The following is a 19028-nucleotide window of genomic DNA, read 5'->3' as shown; positions in this document are numbered from 1 at the left end:
TCTTCTCTATAGCCTGTGGCCCGAAGGCAGAACGTAAGGTTGTAAACAGATAGCTCAAATGCTTCTTTTTGTTTTCCACACATCTATTTTCAGGCCATTCCGTTGGGTGACGACAATGAAACGGAGGTTCTGCAGTCGTCGGAGAGAACAATTTCACTCTATTCACTCTATTTGGATAATTGGATGATCCTTTATCGTAATGGGGTGACCAGAAGGCTAATTAGCAGACTCGCGCAGTTGATGATTAGGGAGAGGTATCTTTGGGTGGGATTTTTTTCACCGTTTCTTCGCATGCCTCTTCCACAGTTTCAATAACCCTATTTACATTGCACCTCGACAGAAATTATGGAGGAGGCACGGGTTAGATTCCTCTCGCAAAGACCCTTCCCCCGTACCTTAAGCAGCTGCACAGAGCTGCTAATTAGCAGGTGGGGAAAAATCCAAGCTACTCGAATCACAAATCTTTTCCATTACATCTCATTTCACCCTGGGTTACCTCTTCTAATGGCCTTTCTGCACCGACCTGCAACTGTCCTTCCGAGGTTGCAGCGGCAAAGACACAGGAAGGGGTGTGATTTCAGCAATAAATAAGATCTTCGAAGATAAGCTCTTTTGTGGAAATGGGAGTTAGGCTTTTCCCTTACCTCCTTGAGGTCTCGCTGCAGTTTGGCGTTAATCTCCTCGGACTTGATGACGTCCCGCTGGGCTGTCGCGAGCTCTTCCTCCAGCTCAGCCATCTGCCGGCACAGCATGGTCAGCCGCTCCTTCAGCTGGGATAGCTCTCCTCGCTGGCGTTCCAGGACCTCCTCGAGCTCCGACTCACGACCACCGCGCCCCAAGTCGAGGGAGCCTGATCCGTTGGCCTGGAGAGGGAAGAGATTATTATGGGCCATCAACGTCACCCTTGCTCTCCTCCCCATGCATCTGACGCACACCCATAACGATGTGATTGCCTCCCACTACCCCGTGTAAACCACAACCTTCTCTGGTTCATTGGATCCCCCCAATTCTATACAAAATCTTTTGGATCCTTCAGAACTGCCAACCACACAGCATGAAGGAGAAGAAGGAGAAGAGGAGGACTTTGGATTTATACCACACCTTTCTCTCCTATAAGGAGAGACACCTTGTGAGGAAGGTGGGGTTGAGAGAGTTCTGAGAGAACTGTGTCTGGCCCAAGGACACCCAGCAGGAATGCAGGAGTGCGAAAACACATCTGGTCCACCAGATAAGCCTCCGCCACTCAGGTTGAGGAGTGTGGAATCAAACCCAGTTCTCCAGATTAGAATCCACCTGCTCTTAACTACTACACTATGCTGGCTCCCGTTTCCCGTGGAAAGTGAGACACAACTGGGATTGATTCCATTTCAGCTTATAAACCTGGTGGCTCTGTGAGGGTCTGTGAGTGAACTTCCTGATTCAAAGGGTAAAGATACATGTACTATATTTGGGGGATCAGCTTGCTTCTGTTCTCCACAATTCCCATTTTAGAAAAGTCAACAAGATCCCAAATGGAACGTCAGCACCTCCTTCCGCCATGGCCAGAGCTCTGCTCCCTCTCCAGCTCCACTTCCCACACCACTTACACAAATCTGGGCATCTCCGTCTTTGCTAGGGTCATCTAGGCCAGATCGACGTCGGGCAAGCTGTTCTCGAAGGGTCAGGGACTGAAGGCGAGAAGAGAAGAAAAGAAAGGGTGTTCACAAAGGTTTAAAATGAAAAGTGCAGGTGGCAACTGATTTCAGCCCAAATAGTTAATTCAGTTGCACTGGGAAGCCTTTATAGCCTGTGGGGCTTTGCGGTCATTGTGCTATATCCAAAGATTTGCCAGCAAAAAGCATGGAGGATCTAGAAGAAGAAGAAGAGTTTGGATTTATACCCCACCTTCCTCTCCTGTTAAGGAGACTCAAGGTGGCTTACAAGCTCCTTTCCCTTCCTTTCCCCACAACAGACACCTTAGGAGGTAGGTGGGGCTGAAAGAGTACAGAAGAACTGTGACTAGCCCAAGGTCACCCAGCAGGAATGTAGGCATGCAGAAACACATCTGGTTCACCAGATAAGCCTCTGCCACAAAGGTGGAGGAGTGGGGAATCAAACCCAGTTCTCCAGATTAGAATCCACCTGCTCCACCACACCACGCGGTGTCTCTCAGAACAGCCCAAGCTCCTCTGGAAGGCAAGATCTCCACACAACCCAAACTGCCCTCCCAGATCCATCACAGCTATCAGAGGTAGGTGGGGCTGAGAGAGTTCAGAGAGAACTGTGACTAACTTCAACTGACCTTTATTAGGCATATCAGTTCAAATAAAACAAAATACAGGACAGAGTGGGTGTCAAAATAAGACTTAAAACTGGACAAAGAACATAAGGTTGGTAAAGAAGGGGTGATCAAGCTTCCATTATGTCTTTGACTTGAGCACTTCTAATAAAAATTCAGCGGTTGTGACTAGTCCGAGGTCACCCAGCAGGAATGTAGGAGTGCAGAACCACATCTGGTTCACCAGATAAGCCTCTGTCACTCAGGCGGAGGAGTGGGGAATCAAACTCGGTTCTCCAGATTAGAATCCACCTGCTCTTAACCACTACACCATGCTGGCTCTCAATCTATATTTCCTTTACTCCAGCAATTTCTTCTGACTACACCAAAGCTTACTTCGAGGCTCACAGGACCCGCACTATTTTAAAGCCCTGCTTTTTTTCTTCACTGAGGCAACCCACCAATAAAATTCTGTATCAGTTCAGAACCAATCCTACCCGCTTCACACAGCAAACCACACCCACCACAGCCCCCTGTGCCCCACTTGTTGGTCTCAACCCCTCACCAGTTAGAAATCACTGACCCACACTGTTTGACTTCTTCAGTCTGGAGAAGAGGAGGTTAAGGGGGAGATATGGTTGCTGTCTTTTATTTGAAAGGCTGCTGCTAAGAGGAGTGCAGAGAGCTGTTCCTGTTGGCAGCAGAGGATAGGACTCACAATGACGGATTTACATTATGGGTGGAGAAGTAACAGCTGGATATTAGGGAAAATGTGGGTGCTATGTGGTTTCCAGGCTGTATGGCTGTGTTCTAGCAGCATTCTCTCCTGATGTTTCGCCTGCATCTGTGGCTGGCATCTTCAGAGGATCCTCTGAAGATGCTAGCCACAGATGCAGGTGAAATTGTTGAAGCAGCGGATTTACTCAGAGTAGACCACCTTGCAGGATGCAATGTAGACAAGAACTGACAGACACACAGTCACCAGTGCAGTTCTATTTATTGCTATCTACTGACAAAGTGCTTCGCCAGACCACAGGTGTTTTCAGGCACACATCACTCTGTTGTCTGTGCTGTCTATATACATATGTGGTACCAATCCTGCAAGGTGGAGCAGCAGTGGCGTAGGAGGTTAAGAGCTCATGTATCTAATCTGGAGGAACCGGGTTTGATTCCCAGCTCTGCCGCCTGAGCTGTGGAGGCTTATCTGGGGAATTCAGATTAGCCTGTACACTCCCACACACCTCAGCTGGGTGACCTTGGGCTAGTCACAGCCTCTCAGCCCCACCTACCTCACAGGGCGTTTGTTGTGAGGGGGGGAGGGCAAGGAGATTGTAAGCCCCTTTGAGTCTCCTGCAGGAGAGAAAGGGATATAACTAAACTCTCTTCTTCTTCAATCACCGGAATTGGAGCAGCAGTGAAATTAAGGAGTTTAAAATAACGTATCTAATCTGGAGGAACGAAGGTTTGCGCTCTGCAGCTGACAGGACTTCTCCGTTAAACCTCCACTGCGCCAGCTGGGTGACCTTGATCACAGCTTCTCCGGAGCTCTCTCAGCCCACCTACCTCACAGGGTGTTTGTTGTGGGGGGGGAGGGCGATTCACCCCTTTGAGTCTCCTGCGGGAAGAAGGGGATATAAATCCAGAAACTCTGCTATGCCCTTACGCTTATCATCAGGTTTTGCACACGGTACATGTTGTGCACTCAGTCCTAATTTGCACACGGAACCTGCTAGAAGGAGGATCCAGCTGTCATTTAGATTTTGCTCATCTAAACACATGTTCTGACAGAAATGTCAGGAGAGAATGCTGCTAGAACATGGCCATACAGCCTGGAAACCACACAGCACCCAAGTGATTCCGGCCGTGAAAGCCTTCGACAATACATTAGGGAAAATGTTTACAGTAAGAGTAGTTCAGCTGTGGAATTGGCTGCCTAGGGAGGTGGTGAGCCCCCTTCACTGGTAGTCTTCAAGCAGCAGCCAGAGAAACACTCATCAGGAATGCTTTTGGCTGATCCTGCAGTGAGCAGGGGGTTGGACTAGCCGGCCTAGATGACTCCTTTCAACTCTGTGGTTCTGATTCTCTTGTCTACGGGTTGTGTGCATTCATGCCTGGCACCTACACAGCTCTGCGGACCGCAGAAGGAGAAGGAATGATCGCCTTCGTACCTCCTGATTGGACATTTCCAACTCCTCCTCCAATACAGCAACCCGCTCCAACGCCACGCGCAGCCGCTCTCGAACCTGTCACATGTCAGAGAGAGATGAAGAGGAGTTAGAATTGGCTGAGCAGTGCAGAATCAACCAAGTTCTTGAGCTCCACAATCTCTGCTTTCTGTGTGTGTATGTATGCACTGGCAGGGTGGTACATGTGTTTGTTTTGTTAGCTCGACCAAACTTTGTCCAGGTTCTCCAACTTCTTGAGGAAACCCTGCGACCTCCTCATAGGACTCCTCATCAATTACAGGAGGGTTCCTGATGCTGCCTCTGTTTCCTCACAGACTCGGCAAATTTAATGGGCTTCAGTCCTAACCAACTCAGGGTTTCGCTGTGAGATAAAGGACAAAGGTGTCCAGTTCTCCTTCCAACCACCACCTCGTCTGGCAAGGCTTTTTGTATGTGTGGGTCCCATGATTCCCGGGGGTAGCCTTTTCCAGGGTCAGCTGGGGCCCTTTCGCATCAGCAGAAAACTGGTAGGCATTGGGGGAATCTGAAGCAAGAGGCCTCAGGAATTTGGCACCCCTCAAATCTTGCCAAGATCCCCAAAGGCAAAGTCCAGAATTGTCTCCTCAGAAGCACCACTGGGTGGTGAGAGAACAGGTGCATTTAGGGACTTCAGCACCCACCAAGGGTTCCCCCACCCTTCCCTCACCTTCTCATCCAGGGCTTTGTGATGTTCAAAGAGAGACTTGAGGGCTTTCAGGACTTCGACTTCACTGGAGACACCAGCGGGTGACTGGGCCTGGCGCTTCACCACCGTCATGCGGAGGGAGCGTTCGTGTCGAGACACCAGGCATTCCAGATGTTCTAGAAGTAGCTGAAAGAGACAGACAAGACAAGGTGACTTGGGGGCTGACAGAGAAATAGCACAGCAGCAAGTAGCTAAAGGAGGAGACCAGCTAGCTCTTAAAATTCAAATTAGGATCAACAGGTATTGTTTCCATGGGTACACTAATTGGTAAAGTGCGAATAGAGTAAATTTCGTACTGGCTCATTACCAAAAGTGTACAGAAGAAGAAGAAGAAAGAAAGAAAGAAAGAAAGAAAGAAAGAAAGAAAGAAAGAAAGAAAGAAAGAAAGAAAGAAAGAAAGAAAGAAAGAAAGAAAGAAAGAAAGAAAGAAAGAAAGAAAGAAAGAAAGAAAGAAAGAAAGAAAGAAAGAAAGAAAGAAAGAAAGAAAGAAAGAAAGAAAGAAAGAAAGAAAGAAAGAAAGAAAGAAAGAAAGAAAGAAAGAAGAAAGTTCGCTCTCATATCCGGCTTTTCTCTACCAAAAGGAGTCTCAAGGAGGCTCACAACCACCCTCCCCCCACAACGGACACTTTGTGAGGTAGGTGAGGCTGAAAGAGTTCTGAGAGAACTGTGACTAGCCCAAGATCACCCAGCAAGCTTCATACGGAGAAGTGGGGAAACAAACACAGTTCACCAGATCAGAGTTTGCTGCTCATGTGCAGCAGTGGGAAATCAAACATGGCTCTCCAGATTGGAGTCTGCCGCTCTCAACCATTACATCAGAAATCTAAATATAGCAACATCCAGAGATTTGTGACTGAGCTATGATCACAACCCAAGTACGACACCAGCTTCTATCCTCTGGGCAAGGGCTTGATATGGATGAGTTCAGAAAGCCAAAACTAAGCCCTGGCAATGTGAAACAAAGCATTAGCACATTTGTACTGGTGTCCTCTGCTTCAAAAAAAGATCACTCTCTCAGCCTCTGTAAGCATATATTTCCAGGAATTACTACTAAGGCAGAATCTGGTATCCTACAGGCTGGTTTTCACCAATAACAATGCCCACCTTAGTTTGCAGCTAAAACACCATGCAGCTCAGTTTGTTAATAACCATTTCAAACTGGCCGTTGTAGGCTTTTCCGGGTTGCGTGGCCGTGGTCTGGTAGTTTCAGCTCCTAACATTTTGCCTGCTCCTAGGGTTGGCATCTTCAGAGGTATGTCATGGTAAGATGTGCTTCTCTCCGAGGACCGGTGCGGAATGATTTGTGTGGTTGGGTATCTGTTTTGTCCTCCTCACAGGAGCGAGGGGGGCACGATGCCACTGCGCTGCTCCAGTCCTTGGGCGGGAAATGAATGCGCGCAGGCGCAGGCTGCCACGCACGCCGGTGCACCTCCTGCTAGACTGCTTCAAGTTCTGCGCGCTACTGCTGAGAGGAGGGGCGTAACTAAGGCAAAAATCATGTGGCAAAATCACCCATTAGTAACCCCCTCTCAGCACACACAAATAATTAGTAACCTACTCTCGGGAACCTGTGAGAACCTGCTGGATCCTACTTCTGCCCTCGCTACGGAACTGCGTCTTACTGTGACATGCCTCTGAAGATGCCAACCATAGATGAGGACAAAACGTTAAGAGCTAAAACTACCAGACTGCGGCCTCACAGCCTGTAAAACTCACCCAAACCTGTTGATTCCACCTGGAAACCTTTGATAACACACTAGCCCTTTCAAAATCTACTGATCGACTAATCAGCGGGGAGCACCTTTTTAGTTGATTGGACTATTTATTTGACCTGTATAACATCGATCAACAAAACGTTGCTGCACTCATTAAAACTTTAAACGCTGTTTATCTCATAAGCAGAGAGGAGAGTTAACTCTGCTGGGCAATCAACCTGCTCACCCGTGTATTGTTGCGTTCGGCCTTCAGTTCGGAGATCTCCTCCTCGCGCTCGGACAGCTGCTCCCGGCACAAGTTCAACTCCTTCGTCAGTGCAGCGAATTCCTAAAGGAAAGGCAGATGTTTGTGATGGGAACAGTCAAAAGATACTTTCCCTTGATGCTCTTATCTGCGTATCGAAGTCACCGACGCTCTCCCCGTTCAAGCCAGCAAATCTCTGCGTTTTCAAAGGCAAAAGAGAGCAGATATGTGCTTTCCCCAGGGAAAAGGTTTGCAGGCAGGAGTGAAAATAAATAGGCATGGGCTGGTTTGCAGAAGTGGTAAGCGGATAAAGTAATAGCTCTTGTTATCTGCTTCAAGCCCTTGAGCCAGGATTGATAAAACAAAAAATGAAGTTATTTTCACCGTTGGGTGCAGGATGAAATTGAATTGTTTTGCCAATGGAACTTTTCACTCAAAACACATGCATTTCGGGAGTTTAATCAAGACTTTTGGTTCATGCCCTGCTTCCAGCTTCACAGCAAGGTCTGGATGCACCCAAAAAAATGGGTAAGAACGTGGAAGACCCTGAGATGCACCTCTGAGCCTTCTGTGACATTCACACTTTCAATTTCTTTACTCAGCTTTATTAAAACACTGCCTTTAAAATGGCAGGCCGAAAGGTGAACGTGGACTTTCCAAACACATCATCCTGTACAACTAACTTTGGCTGCAGTGAAATTTCCATCTGAGACAATATGAGCTCCATCCACTAGATGGAAATAGAGTGCTACTTGGAGTTTCTATAGCATCCAAGTTTGGCTCAGTCTTATCTAGGAAATTTATATTCTGCTTTTCCATTCAAGGAAATACAACGCAGCATATAATATTTTTTCAAAATCTTTTAAAAACTGCTTGTTTTCAGTCTTCCCAGGATCTACTTTGACTCCCAACCTGCAATGCAACATATAGTATTAATGTTTTACTCATGGGTATTGCTAAAGTAAAATAGAGTGGGGTTTTTTTTCTCTGTGAACCCTTCTCCTCTCATTCCTCACCCTGATTCCGAAAGGTGATTTTGATGTTGCTAAACTCTTTCTCACTGAAAGATGACAGGAGAATGCTCTGCTTGGGTCTTAGTGGTTACCTAGTTCTGTCCCCAAGGCTCTAGAACCCAAGCGGAGAATTCTAGAACAAAGAAGGTTCAGAAAATTGGCAAACTAATTCACAAATCTCCCGTCATCTTTCGATGAGAAAGAGTATAATACAATCCACTGGGTGGAAAGGCAGTGTGGTATAGCCCAACCTCAGCAGATCTCAGTAGCTAAGAAGGGGTTGGTACTTGAATGGGAAATCACCAAGAGAGGCAAGTAATGGCAAACCATGCCTCCTTCTCACTTGCCTTGGAAGCCCCTTGATGATTCTTTACCACCTTTGATATGATCCATCAATTAAATGGCCCAGAACTTGGTACCACAACAATGAACATTTCAATAGTATTTATACACACATTACAGCAGAATGACAATATAGTCATTCCAAAATAGAAACAAGAGATCCTGATATGCTGGAAATTTTGATACAAAGAAGACTAAGGCGTTATCCCTTATTGGATCAACTTTGTCATAAAATCAGGGTTGCAAGGGACCCAACAGATCACAGAGTCCAATTCACCATATTATAGTATATCATGATCCTATCCCAAAAGATGCCTTGTGGGTAAATGTCAAGTTTTTTTTCTTGAAAATCCCTCAGACATTGGTTCTATAGGCATCCCATCAATTGGTTGCTTGTGCCACTGAGTTCTGCTAGGCTGTGTAAACGGTAGCTTAATAAAGGACTCTGTGGATTTTCCTGCCGCAGGGTGAAACAACGTTCCTGCTGTTTCCACAATGCATTTAACAGACACGCCAAGCAAGAATTTGCATGACTGTGCGCATGCGCACACATATAGTTCAGGCAGGCTGTCAGCTATTCAACCCTGTTTGTCATTATATTCCATTGAACATTTATGCATTGCCTTTTTTTAAAAAAAACCCTTTGAAAAGGTTGAATAACTGCCTGGGGGAAGTGTGTATTGTGGAATCACAAGCGTCAGTCAATCAGGACAGCACACAGCCAACTTCTGCAAGTGAGGAGGACCAGTGTTTCCTGAGCTGGGTCCTGGAATGATGGCTGTCTGTCTTATCGGGATTACCTTCTACTAGCAGCCCCCCTGCTCAAAGCATGTATGTCAATACGCTTCTTGGCACATCTGAATGCTAATGTCCCAACCTTCATAGAATTTCCTTCATCTTAAACCTACTGCTTTGTTGCTCAGCCCCCAGGATACATACAGAAAATGCAGTTGTGTAGCAACAACTGGGGGGGGGGCGCCATTGGGATCATATGGGGGGTGGAAAATCGCCCCATGCCCCTCCCACTTCAGCCCTCGTCCCACTCCGCCCCACCAGCCAGGCCCCGCGACCCAGAGCAGGCTGCTCTTTGCAGCTGGCTGAACTAAGATAAGGGGCCGGGGCACGGGGGTGGGGTGCCACGAGGGACGGAGCCCGCGGGGGTTGGGGCACAGGTGCCATTTTACCCCGGGGCCATTTCCCCCCCCCCCACCGCCCCTGAGAAAATGTCAATGGTCAATGGCGTTTACAGGTAAAATTAAGTACGTACCGTATATACTTGTGTATAAGTCGAATTTTTCAGCACATTTTTAATGCTGAAAAAGCTCCCCTTGACTTATATTCGGGTCTTTAAATTTTTGGGGTTTTTTTAATTTGCCGGCCAGCAGGGGGCGCAGTTTTTATGCTAGTGGCACCAAAATTTCAGGGTACCCTCAGACGACACTCCTGATGATACCAGCCAAGTTTGGTAAAGTTTGGTTCAGGAGGTCCAAAGTTATGGACCCCCAAAGGAGGTGCCCCCATTCCCCATTGTTTTCAATGGGAGCTAATAGTAGATGGGGCTACCCTTTTGAGGGAGAGTCTTTTTATGATACCAGCCAGGTTTGGTGAAGTTTGGGTCAGGGGATCCAAAGTTATTGACCCCCAAAGGGGGTGCCCCATCCCCCACTGTTTACAATGGAAGGTAATAGTGGATTTTCCATTTCTGGTAATATCCCTCTTAAAATCTAAGTTGGATTACATTTGGACATACAGATGATGATGAGGAATCCAGTTTTGAAGGATTTTAACTCTTATGTTTTAGCTTGGTTGCTGACTGAGCTAACATTTTTGTACTTTTATAAGTTATTGTTGAGACCATATTGTTCTTGTTGACCTTCTTTTCCACTTATAGAGCTAGTTTACTGTTTTTCTTCGAAATAAATATTCAAAAACATTTAACCTACTGATGCCTCAATTGATGCAATTTTATTGGTATCTCTTTTTATTTTTGAAATTTACCAGTATCTGCCTCATTTTCCACCCTCGACTTATACACGAGTCAATAAGTTTTCCCAGTTTTTTTGTGGTAAAATTAGGTGCCTCGACTTATATGCGGGTCGACTTATACATGAGTGTATACGGTATCTCCTTTATAAAAGAGCTCTCAAGAGTCAGAAAGATCTGTCCTGTGAATGAACACTAAGAAGCAAATCAGTCATCACCAGAAGAGATAAACAAAGGTTCTTCTATTAATGAACACTAAGAAGCAAATCAGTCATCACCAGAAGAGATAAACAAAGGTTCTTCTATTAATCTACAACTTCCATTATTTTTAGAGTGGGGCAAAAGGAGTAACAGAAAAACACTTGAGGAACTTCTCCTTTTGAAATTAAATGACTGTATTGGACTTTCTGGGCAATTTTCCTCCTGTTTAATTTGAGGGCATTGTGGTCACCGGTTTCAAGCAATTTGACAACACCTAGATCTCACCTATGATTAAATCAAACATTGTCCATCCTGTTTGTCTATCAACTAAGGAACAAGCCAAAGTAACAATATAAAAAGAGCCCTGCTGGATCAGACCAACTGTCAAAATATTTGGAGGGACGTCATGTGGAAAATGGAGCAAACTTGTTTCAGCTGCTCCAGAGGCTAGGACAGGGAGTAATGGATTCAAATTATGGAAAAAGAGATTCCACCTCTCTTCCAGATGGTAAGGGCTGTACAGCCATGGAATACGCTGCCTTGGATGGTGGTGGAATCTCATTTTTAAACCAAGGTTGGCTGGCCATCTGTTGGGAGTACTTTGATTGTGTGTTTCTGCATGACAGGGGATTGGATTGGATGGCCCTTGTAGTCTCTTCCAACGACATGATTCTATGATTCCACCTAGTCCACCATCTTGTATCACATAATGGCTAGCCAATAGCCCTGGATGGTCAATGAACGGGGCATAGAGGCCTTCCCCTGGAGTTGCCTCCCAAGATGGATATTTACAAGATTACTATATCTAAATATGGTGGTTCCATTTAGTCACCATGGCTATTAGCCATTGACGGATCTCCCCTCCACAAATCTATCTAAATCTATCCCTTTAAAACCATTTATTCTCATGGCCATCACTATGTCCATTGGCAGTAAATTCTACACTTTAATTACTCCGAGAGGAAATAAGTATTTCCTTCTGTCCGTCCTGAAGTTATTGCCATTAACTTGATCAGGAGCCCCCAGGTTCTAGTACTTGGAGAGAAAGAGAAACGGTTCTCTTTATCTACTTTCTCCATTTATGGATAATCTTTAAAAAACCTCTATCACGTCCCCCTTTACCCGTCATTATCAAAGCAGGAAAAACCCCAGACTCTTTAGCCTTTCCTCAAAAGAAAGCTGCTCTAACAGTTTAATCAATAATTGAGTAATTGATGCAAATTTACACTTATCAAATCAGTTCATGGGTGACTTGGCAACCCTATCCATTTTTTTAAATTTAGCTTTCTCCCTGACTTTTTTCAGTAATGGTTAAGAGTGGTGGACTCTAATCTGGAGAACCAGGTTTGATTCCCCACTCCTACACATGAAGCCTGCTGGGTGACCTTGGGCTAGTCACAGTTCTCTCTGAACTCTCTCAGCCCCCATCACCTCAAAAAGTGCCTATTGTGGGGAGGGGAAGGGAAGGCGTTTGCAAACCTATTTGAAACATCGAATCATAGAGTTGGAAGAGACCCCGAGGGCCATCAAGTCCAACCCCCTGCCATGCAGGAACACACAATCAAAGCACTCCTGACAGACGGTCATTTAGCCTCTGTTTAAAAACCTCCAAAGAAGGCGACTTTACCTTTGGCTCACGGATATCTCAAGTTCACGGATATCTCCTTATAGTTGAGAAAAACCAGTATGAATCCAAAAATGGAAAATGAAATGAAACTCCTCCTCCTCTTCTTGGAAATGACACAATTCCTAGCTGGGTTGCCAACTATGGATCGGGAAATTCTTGAAGATTTGGTGGCAGTGCCTAGTTTAAGGAGGGAGGAGAACTCAGTAGGGAACTGATGCCATAGAGCACAGGTGTCAAACTCGCAGCCCTCCAGATGTTCATGAACTACAATTCCCATCAGCCCTTGCCAGTATAGCCAATGTTCATGTTGGGAAGGACTGATGGGAATTGTCGTTACGAACATCTGGAGGGCCGTGAGTTTGATATCCCTGCCATAGGCATCATGCTGGCAGGAGATGATGGAAACTGTGGTCCATAACATCTGGAGGGGCGAGTTTGACATCTGTGCCATAGAGTCTTCCTCCAATGCTGCCATTTTCTCCAGGGAAACGGATCTCTGGAGATCACATGTAGTTGTGGGAGAAGTCCAGGATCTCTCTTTAGGTTGGGGACCCTAGCCAGACTCCTTTGTACCCTAGCACTACAGTGACACGTATACAGCAGAATAATGTACTAACAGAGCAAACTATGCCATTTCAGTCTGAAGGTCAGTGGCACCATTTTTCATGCTTCCTGAAGAAAAGCCTCCCAGCAGACAAGTGGGTTTTTAGGGAGTGGAGCTTTCAAGGCACACGACAGTCCCCCTATCCATTTGAAGTGGAACTGTCCATTTCGTTGTCTCGTTTGGCTGGGTGGATAGACCAAATCTTCAATTCCATGTCCATATCCAACTTAGGGATGCCAGCCTCCAGGTGGGACCAGGGGATTCCCTGGAATCACTGTTCATCTCCAAACTACAGAGATCAGTTCCTAGAGGGGAAATGGATGCTTTTGGAGGAGGGACTCAGAGGTGTAGCTAGGGCAGGGGTAGGGAACCTGCGGCTCTCCAGATGTTCAGGAACTACAATTCCCATCAGCCTCTGTCAGCATGGCCAATTGGCCATGCTGGTAGGGGCTGATGGGAATTGTAGTTCCTGAACATCTGGAGAGCCGCAGGTTCCCTACCCCTGAGCTAGGGAAAATGGAGCCCGGTGCAAAATTTGTGTTTTTTGTGTTTTTTCAGTTTTTGGCCTGCAGGGGGCATGGTTTTTAGGCGAGCAGCAGCAAAATGTCAGGGTATTTTTAGGAGACTCTCCTGATGATACCAGTCAGGTTTGGTGAAGTTTGGTTTTGAGAGTCCAAAGTTATGGACTCTCAAAAGTATAGCGCCCATCTCCTATTAGCTCCCACTGGAAACAATGGGGGATGGGGAACCCCCTTTGGGAGTCCATATCTTTGGACCCCCTGAACCAAACCTCAGCTAACTTGGGTGGTATCATCAGGAGAGTCCCCCTAGAACTCCCTGAAATTTTGGTGCTGCTAGCCTAAAAACTGAGCCCCCTGCAGGCCAAAAACTAAAAAACACTAAAAAACAAAAAACAAAACTGATATGTTTGCTGCCGCCCCCCCCCTCCCCGCACACGCCCGGTGCAACACATGCACCCCAGCCACCTTGTAGTTCCGCCTCTGGAGGGACTCTATGGCATTATTTCCCACTGAGGTCCCTGACCTTCGCTCCATCCTCAAATCTCCAGGAGTGTCCCAACATGGACCTGTCAACCCTAATCCCCCATTTCCCGCCAGTGGTCGGGGGCACCTGGCAACCCTAATCAACTTCTGTAACTTCAGATTCCCCCAGCGATTCCCCAGCCAGATCTCTCTTGTCTTTATACAGCCTCCATGACATTTTACATTTGTTATGGCTGACTTTGACTTTGTTGCGAGCAAGCTCAGGTTCACAGATATCTTTTTGCACTTCCCTTTGTTGGCCTGCCTTTTGCTATTCGGGCCTGGCGTAGCGGCGCAGTATTGAGTTTCGTGCCAAACCCATCATCTGGCAGGAGAGAATTCTCAGCAATCTACAAAGTACAGTTGGGAACAGAATACGATTTGCTCACGTTAGGAAGCAGCATAACCAGACTGTGGGGTAGGTAACCCAAGAGCCAATGTTACGAACGATACCACCGGCAGTCAGGGAGATTCACTCCCATCAGGCCACCAAAGTCACAACATCACCTCCCGCTCGACCCAGCTCTCCTGTAACCCTTTCAGGGCGCCCTCAAGGGAGTGGCGCCCCATTCCTGACCCCCTTCTGATTCATCTATGTTTACATTTGGGTGTGCCACGGTGCCGTGGAGCCACCAAGTCTCCTCCAAACGAACAGCACCTGTATTTTCTTTCAGGCTATGCCTGGGACAACTGCCCCTCTTACCCCGTGCTATTTACGCATCTCACTTTGGATCCAATCACTGTAGATCTGTCTCGGGGCCGGGAGGACGGTCCAGTAATGAACCACCCTTTGAAAATAAGTTAGCCAGCAAAAGTTTGCCATATTCAATTATCTTCCCTCGCCCTGCAAAACCCTCAGCCCTGTCCCGTAAGAATCAAACAGCAGGAGAATTAATGTGAAACGCTTCCGTGCATTTGTATAACTATGTGTAAGCATATATAAAGAAGTCCGTCCAGAAATAAACGTGGAGACCTTAACTTATTTTGCTTGCGTGTTTTTTTTTTAATTGTACAGTTTGATAAGCAGCAATTTAAATCACGCATCCAAACTCGCACTTCAGTACTATCGCCCCAGCTATCCAGATTGTCTCAAAGGTATTCTTAGCAAAAACTGCCAACACGTTTCCCAGGCTCTTCTCTTCACAGGCCGGGTTTGGAACTTAATTGGAAGCAGGAGTGGGGAGGGTGGGGGAACCAACCTGACATCGACAACATTCAAATCAAACAATTGGGTTCCATATTAGACAGTAGGCCAGGACATAAATACGACCCTCCAGTTTTCCTGTCCTACTTTTCTTTGTCGGCTTAATCCAGAATTGAAGATTGGGGGGGGAGGGGACACCCTAAGATTGAAAGTGGATGGGATCCAGTGGCGGGATCCAAAATTTTTAGTAACAGGTTCCCACGGTGGTGGGATTCAAACAGTGGCGTAGCGCCAATGGGGCTGGACCAGGAACGGCAGTGATGGGGCAGTGGCGGGCATTCCAGGGCAGAACGCATTGCTGGGACTTCAGGGCTGTGGCAAGGCCCGTAACAGCAGCATTTCTTTGCTTTGCTGAGTCCTTAAGGCGGGGAAACCAATGCACGGAGGTGCAGGCTGCCATGCACACCGGTGCACCTCCTGCTAGACTGCTTCAAGTTCTGTGTACTACTGCTGAGAGGAGGGGCGTAACTAAGGCAAAAATCACGTGGCAAAATCACCAATTAGTAACCCCCTCTCGGCACACACAAATAATTAGTAACCTACTCTCGGGAACCTGTGAGAACCTGCTGGATCCCACCTCTGATGGGATCTCTCTCTCTCTTACCTTATAAAGGTTAGTCACCTCCACCTCCTGACTCAGACTGAGTAAACTGCAAGTGCTCCATGTTCCCTTTTTCAAATCCGTTTGTGACTCTGCAGCCTTCCGGCATATTGCCTCAGTCTTTTAACCCACATAAGACATCACAATGGATCTTATTAATAACCTCAGACTAAACACTGCTTTGTTTCCAGAGGTGCTAAAACAGACATGAGTGGGTATGCAGACTCATGCAGGGTTTCACAGATTAGATGGGGATGTAGGCAGAAACACCCTCCTTAACCCTACAGTGCTGAGTCTCAGGTCTCTTCCGCACATGCAGAATAAGGCACTTTCAACCCACTTTCACAATTGTTTGCAAGTGGATTTTGCTATTCTGCACAGTAAAATGCAGCTGCAAAGTGCTATTCCGTGCAGTAAGATGCAGCTGCAAAGTGCATTGAAAGTGCATTATTCTGCATGTGTGGAAAAGGTCTGTGTGGCTCTGTGACATGCCACTTGTGGCTCTTCTGAGCATGGCACCTGTACCATGTTACGAGAAAATGGGTATCTTCTTTAGAAATTGGAATTATTTCATCATTATTGTTACAAGATTACACTGTTTCATCTTCAAAATGCAACACAACTTGACCATGATGATGATATCCATGATAGTACAGATGGACAGGTTTTATAGGCAATGCTCAGTTAAGATGTGCAGCTGAAGGAGATCATGGAATGGGGCATATCATTTTTTAATCCTAATCCCTAAAACAAAACTTCAAGTACTGCAGAAAAACAACCCAACACACTCAGAAGTACCCTGGTAATTTAAATGGTTGTATTATCAATGTCTAATTCTCAACATGGTCAAATCTGTGGATACTTAAAGCCGAAGACTGCAGTCATAGATAAACCGGATATTTCTTCAAGCCTGAGAAAAGACACGGGTGTTCAGAAAAATCTGATATTAAAAAAATACCCCTTTAAATAATATAAGCAGCAACTGTAGCTTTAAGAAACAAATACCCTCTGGCAGTTGCTAGGAAAATATTACTACCAGTTGAAGCCTTGGGTTCTGTCAACATAAGGCAGGGGAAGGGGACAAGGTCTTTTCCATGGAGGTCCCTCTGGCCCAAACCCGTTAGCAAAAACCAGGCATCTTCTAAGAGAGAAATTTTTATCTCTTTCTCACAATACTAAAATCAAGGTGCATCCATTGAAAATGCTGGGGGGAAGAATTAGGGCTAATAAAAGGAAACATTTCTTCACGCAACGCGTGATTGGTGTTTGGAATATGCTGCTGCAGGAGGTGGTGATGGCCACTCACCTGGACAGCTTTAAAAGGGGCTTGGACAGATTTATGGAGAAGAAGTCGATCTATGGCTACCAATCTTGATCCTCCTTGATCAGAGATTGCAAATGCCTTAGCAGACCAGGTGCTTTGTAACTTTATAAGAAGGACTAAAAGTAAAAAAAAAATTAGATATTAATTATAAGCACAGAGTTGGATCCTTAGTGAGGTAGTTAGAAGTCTGTGTTTTTTGCGTGTGTATTTTTTTTCTTTTCTTTTCATTTAGTATTATTATTAGTGGGGGGAGGCGGGACTAGATCGGGATCTTTTGTAATCTTTTTATGTATGTGCTATTTAGATGTGTAAAATAAATACAAATTCTCCTTAAGATCACCAGTTTCAAACACCTTTAAAATGATTCCCCAATTGCATAGGTGCCCATGACAGTCACCAAATACCAAGGCTGGATCGAGGGGGAACTGTGCCCCAGGCACGCTTCCGCCATGCACCCCTGCCACGCCCTGGAATGCCACCACCCTGGCGCACACCTGGTGCGTTGCGCAGTCCCTTGCCCCCTTGGCACTACGCCACTGCCAACTATTATCATAGAAGTACAGGTTCTGCTTCTGAGGTTCTGCTTCTGACATGTTTTGCATGTCAGCATATACTTCTTGAATACACTACAAAAACCTAGCTTGTTCGAGAATGGACTGCAAAAGAAAAGTAGCGTATCTCCCATGTCTGAGGCTTGGAGCAGTTCACCATCTCGCAAGGTGTACAATCTATGCAAGACAAGAGCTTTGCAGCAATTCAGCTGCAGTGTTTCCTACCCTGCCCGACCATGTCCTCTAATTGGGATTTCTGTGCCTAGCTCTTCCCCCTGACTCTGGCCCCTCCCACAGGTGCAGAATAATGCACTTTCAATCCACTTTCACCATTGTTTGCAGGTGGATTTTGTTATCTTCAAAGTGCATTGAAAGTGGATTAAAAGTGCATTATTCTGCATGTGCGGAAAGGGCCTCTGTGAAATGGTGAAGGGTCAGTAATTTATTTATTTATTTATTTATTTATTTATTTATTTATACATACATACATACATACATACATACATACATACATACATACATACATACATACATACATACATACATACATACATACATACATACATACAGCCCTCCCCCTGAGGGCTCAGGGCGGTTCACAACAGGTTAAAACAAACATTAAAACATAACTTAATATCAATTATATAAAAACAGAACCCATTTTAAAATGTGAATGTCATCTGACTACTCCCCTCCCCCCCCCTTGTGCCCACGGGAGGCCAGATGACATGGTAGATGTTTTTTTTTTAACCAGGTTGGCCAAACGTCTGGCGGAACAGGTCTGTCTTGGGGGCCCTGCAAGGCTCTCTATTAAGTCCATTATCCCCCTAGATGACGTTTCAATTCCAAAAGACATACAAGATTCCATTTCCTAATCCAATGGCACTTTCTCTCCAATTCCACGGCCTGTGTCAATAGCATATATCTCAACTTCTAAGTTGCCGGTGTCTAAAGGATATCAAAACTTGCAATTTTGTGAGTAGTAAGGTTTCTTCTCACATTGGTGAGCATGAAATCATGAAGGGTGCCGACCAGCAGAAGTGAGAACCAATTAAAGTTGCAGTTGAGGTTAACACTCCGATGACCTGGTTCGATACAGTCCCATCTATGCTTTGGTGCCAAAAATGACCACAGCTATGCCGAACAAGATGACCATTCGTCTCTCATTGAAATTCACAACCTCTCAAGCAGGCACGGGAGACTCATACAGATCCGATCATGACATCTTCAATATAATTTCAAGCCTGTTCTCGAAAGGGGTTAGAACCATAGAATCACAGAGTTGGACGAGACCCCAAGGGCCATCAATTCCAACCCCCTGCAATGCAGGAACACATAATCAAAGCACTCCTATCAGATGGCCATCCAGCCTCTCTCTAAAAACCTCCCAAGAAGGAGACTCCACCACA

The 19028-nt window shown here is 45.9% G+C and overlaps 1 protein-coding gene across 10 annotated transcripts in view; it reads right to left on the bottom strand.

The window, feature by feature from the left end:
• The window catches only part of PPFIA3 (PTPRF interacting protein alpha 3), a 70653-nt gene that overhangs the window by 38970 nt on the left and 12655 nt on the right, over window positions 1-19028 (bottom strand). For all 10 annotated transcript variants that reach the window (XM_048517307.1, XM_048517312.1, XM_048517311.1 and 7 more), the window contains exons 3-7: window positions 7109-7210; window positions 5129-5293; window positions 4426-4500; window positions 1587-1667; window positions 645-863 (exon numbers count right to left, since the gene is read on the bottom strand). In XM_048517307.1, the coding sequence (XP_048373264.1) occupies window positions 645-863; window positions 1587-1667; window positions 4426-4500; window positions 5129-5293; window positions 7109-7210 (642 nt within the window). The remainder of the gene's footprint in view (window positions 1-644; window positions 864-1586; window positions 1668-4425; window positions 4501-5128; window positions 5294-7108; window positions 7211-19028) is intronic.

This window comes from Sphaerodactylus townsendi, linkage group LG15 (genome assembly GCF_021028975.2).
Source record: "Sphaerodactylus townsendi isolate TG3544 linkage group LG15, MPM_Stown_v2.3, whole genome shotgun sequence".
NCBI classification, from domain to species: domain Eukaryota; kingdom Metazoa; phylum Chordata; class Lepidosauria; order Squamata; family Sphaerodactylidae; genus Sphaerodactylus; species Sphaerodactylus townsendi.
This window is presented reverse-complemented; position numbering and strand designations above follow the sequence as displayed.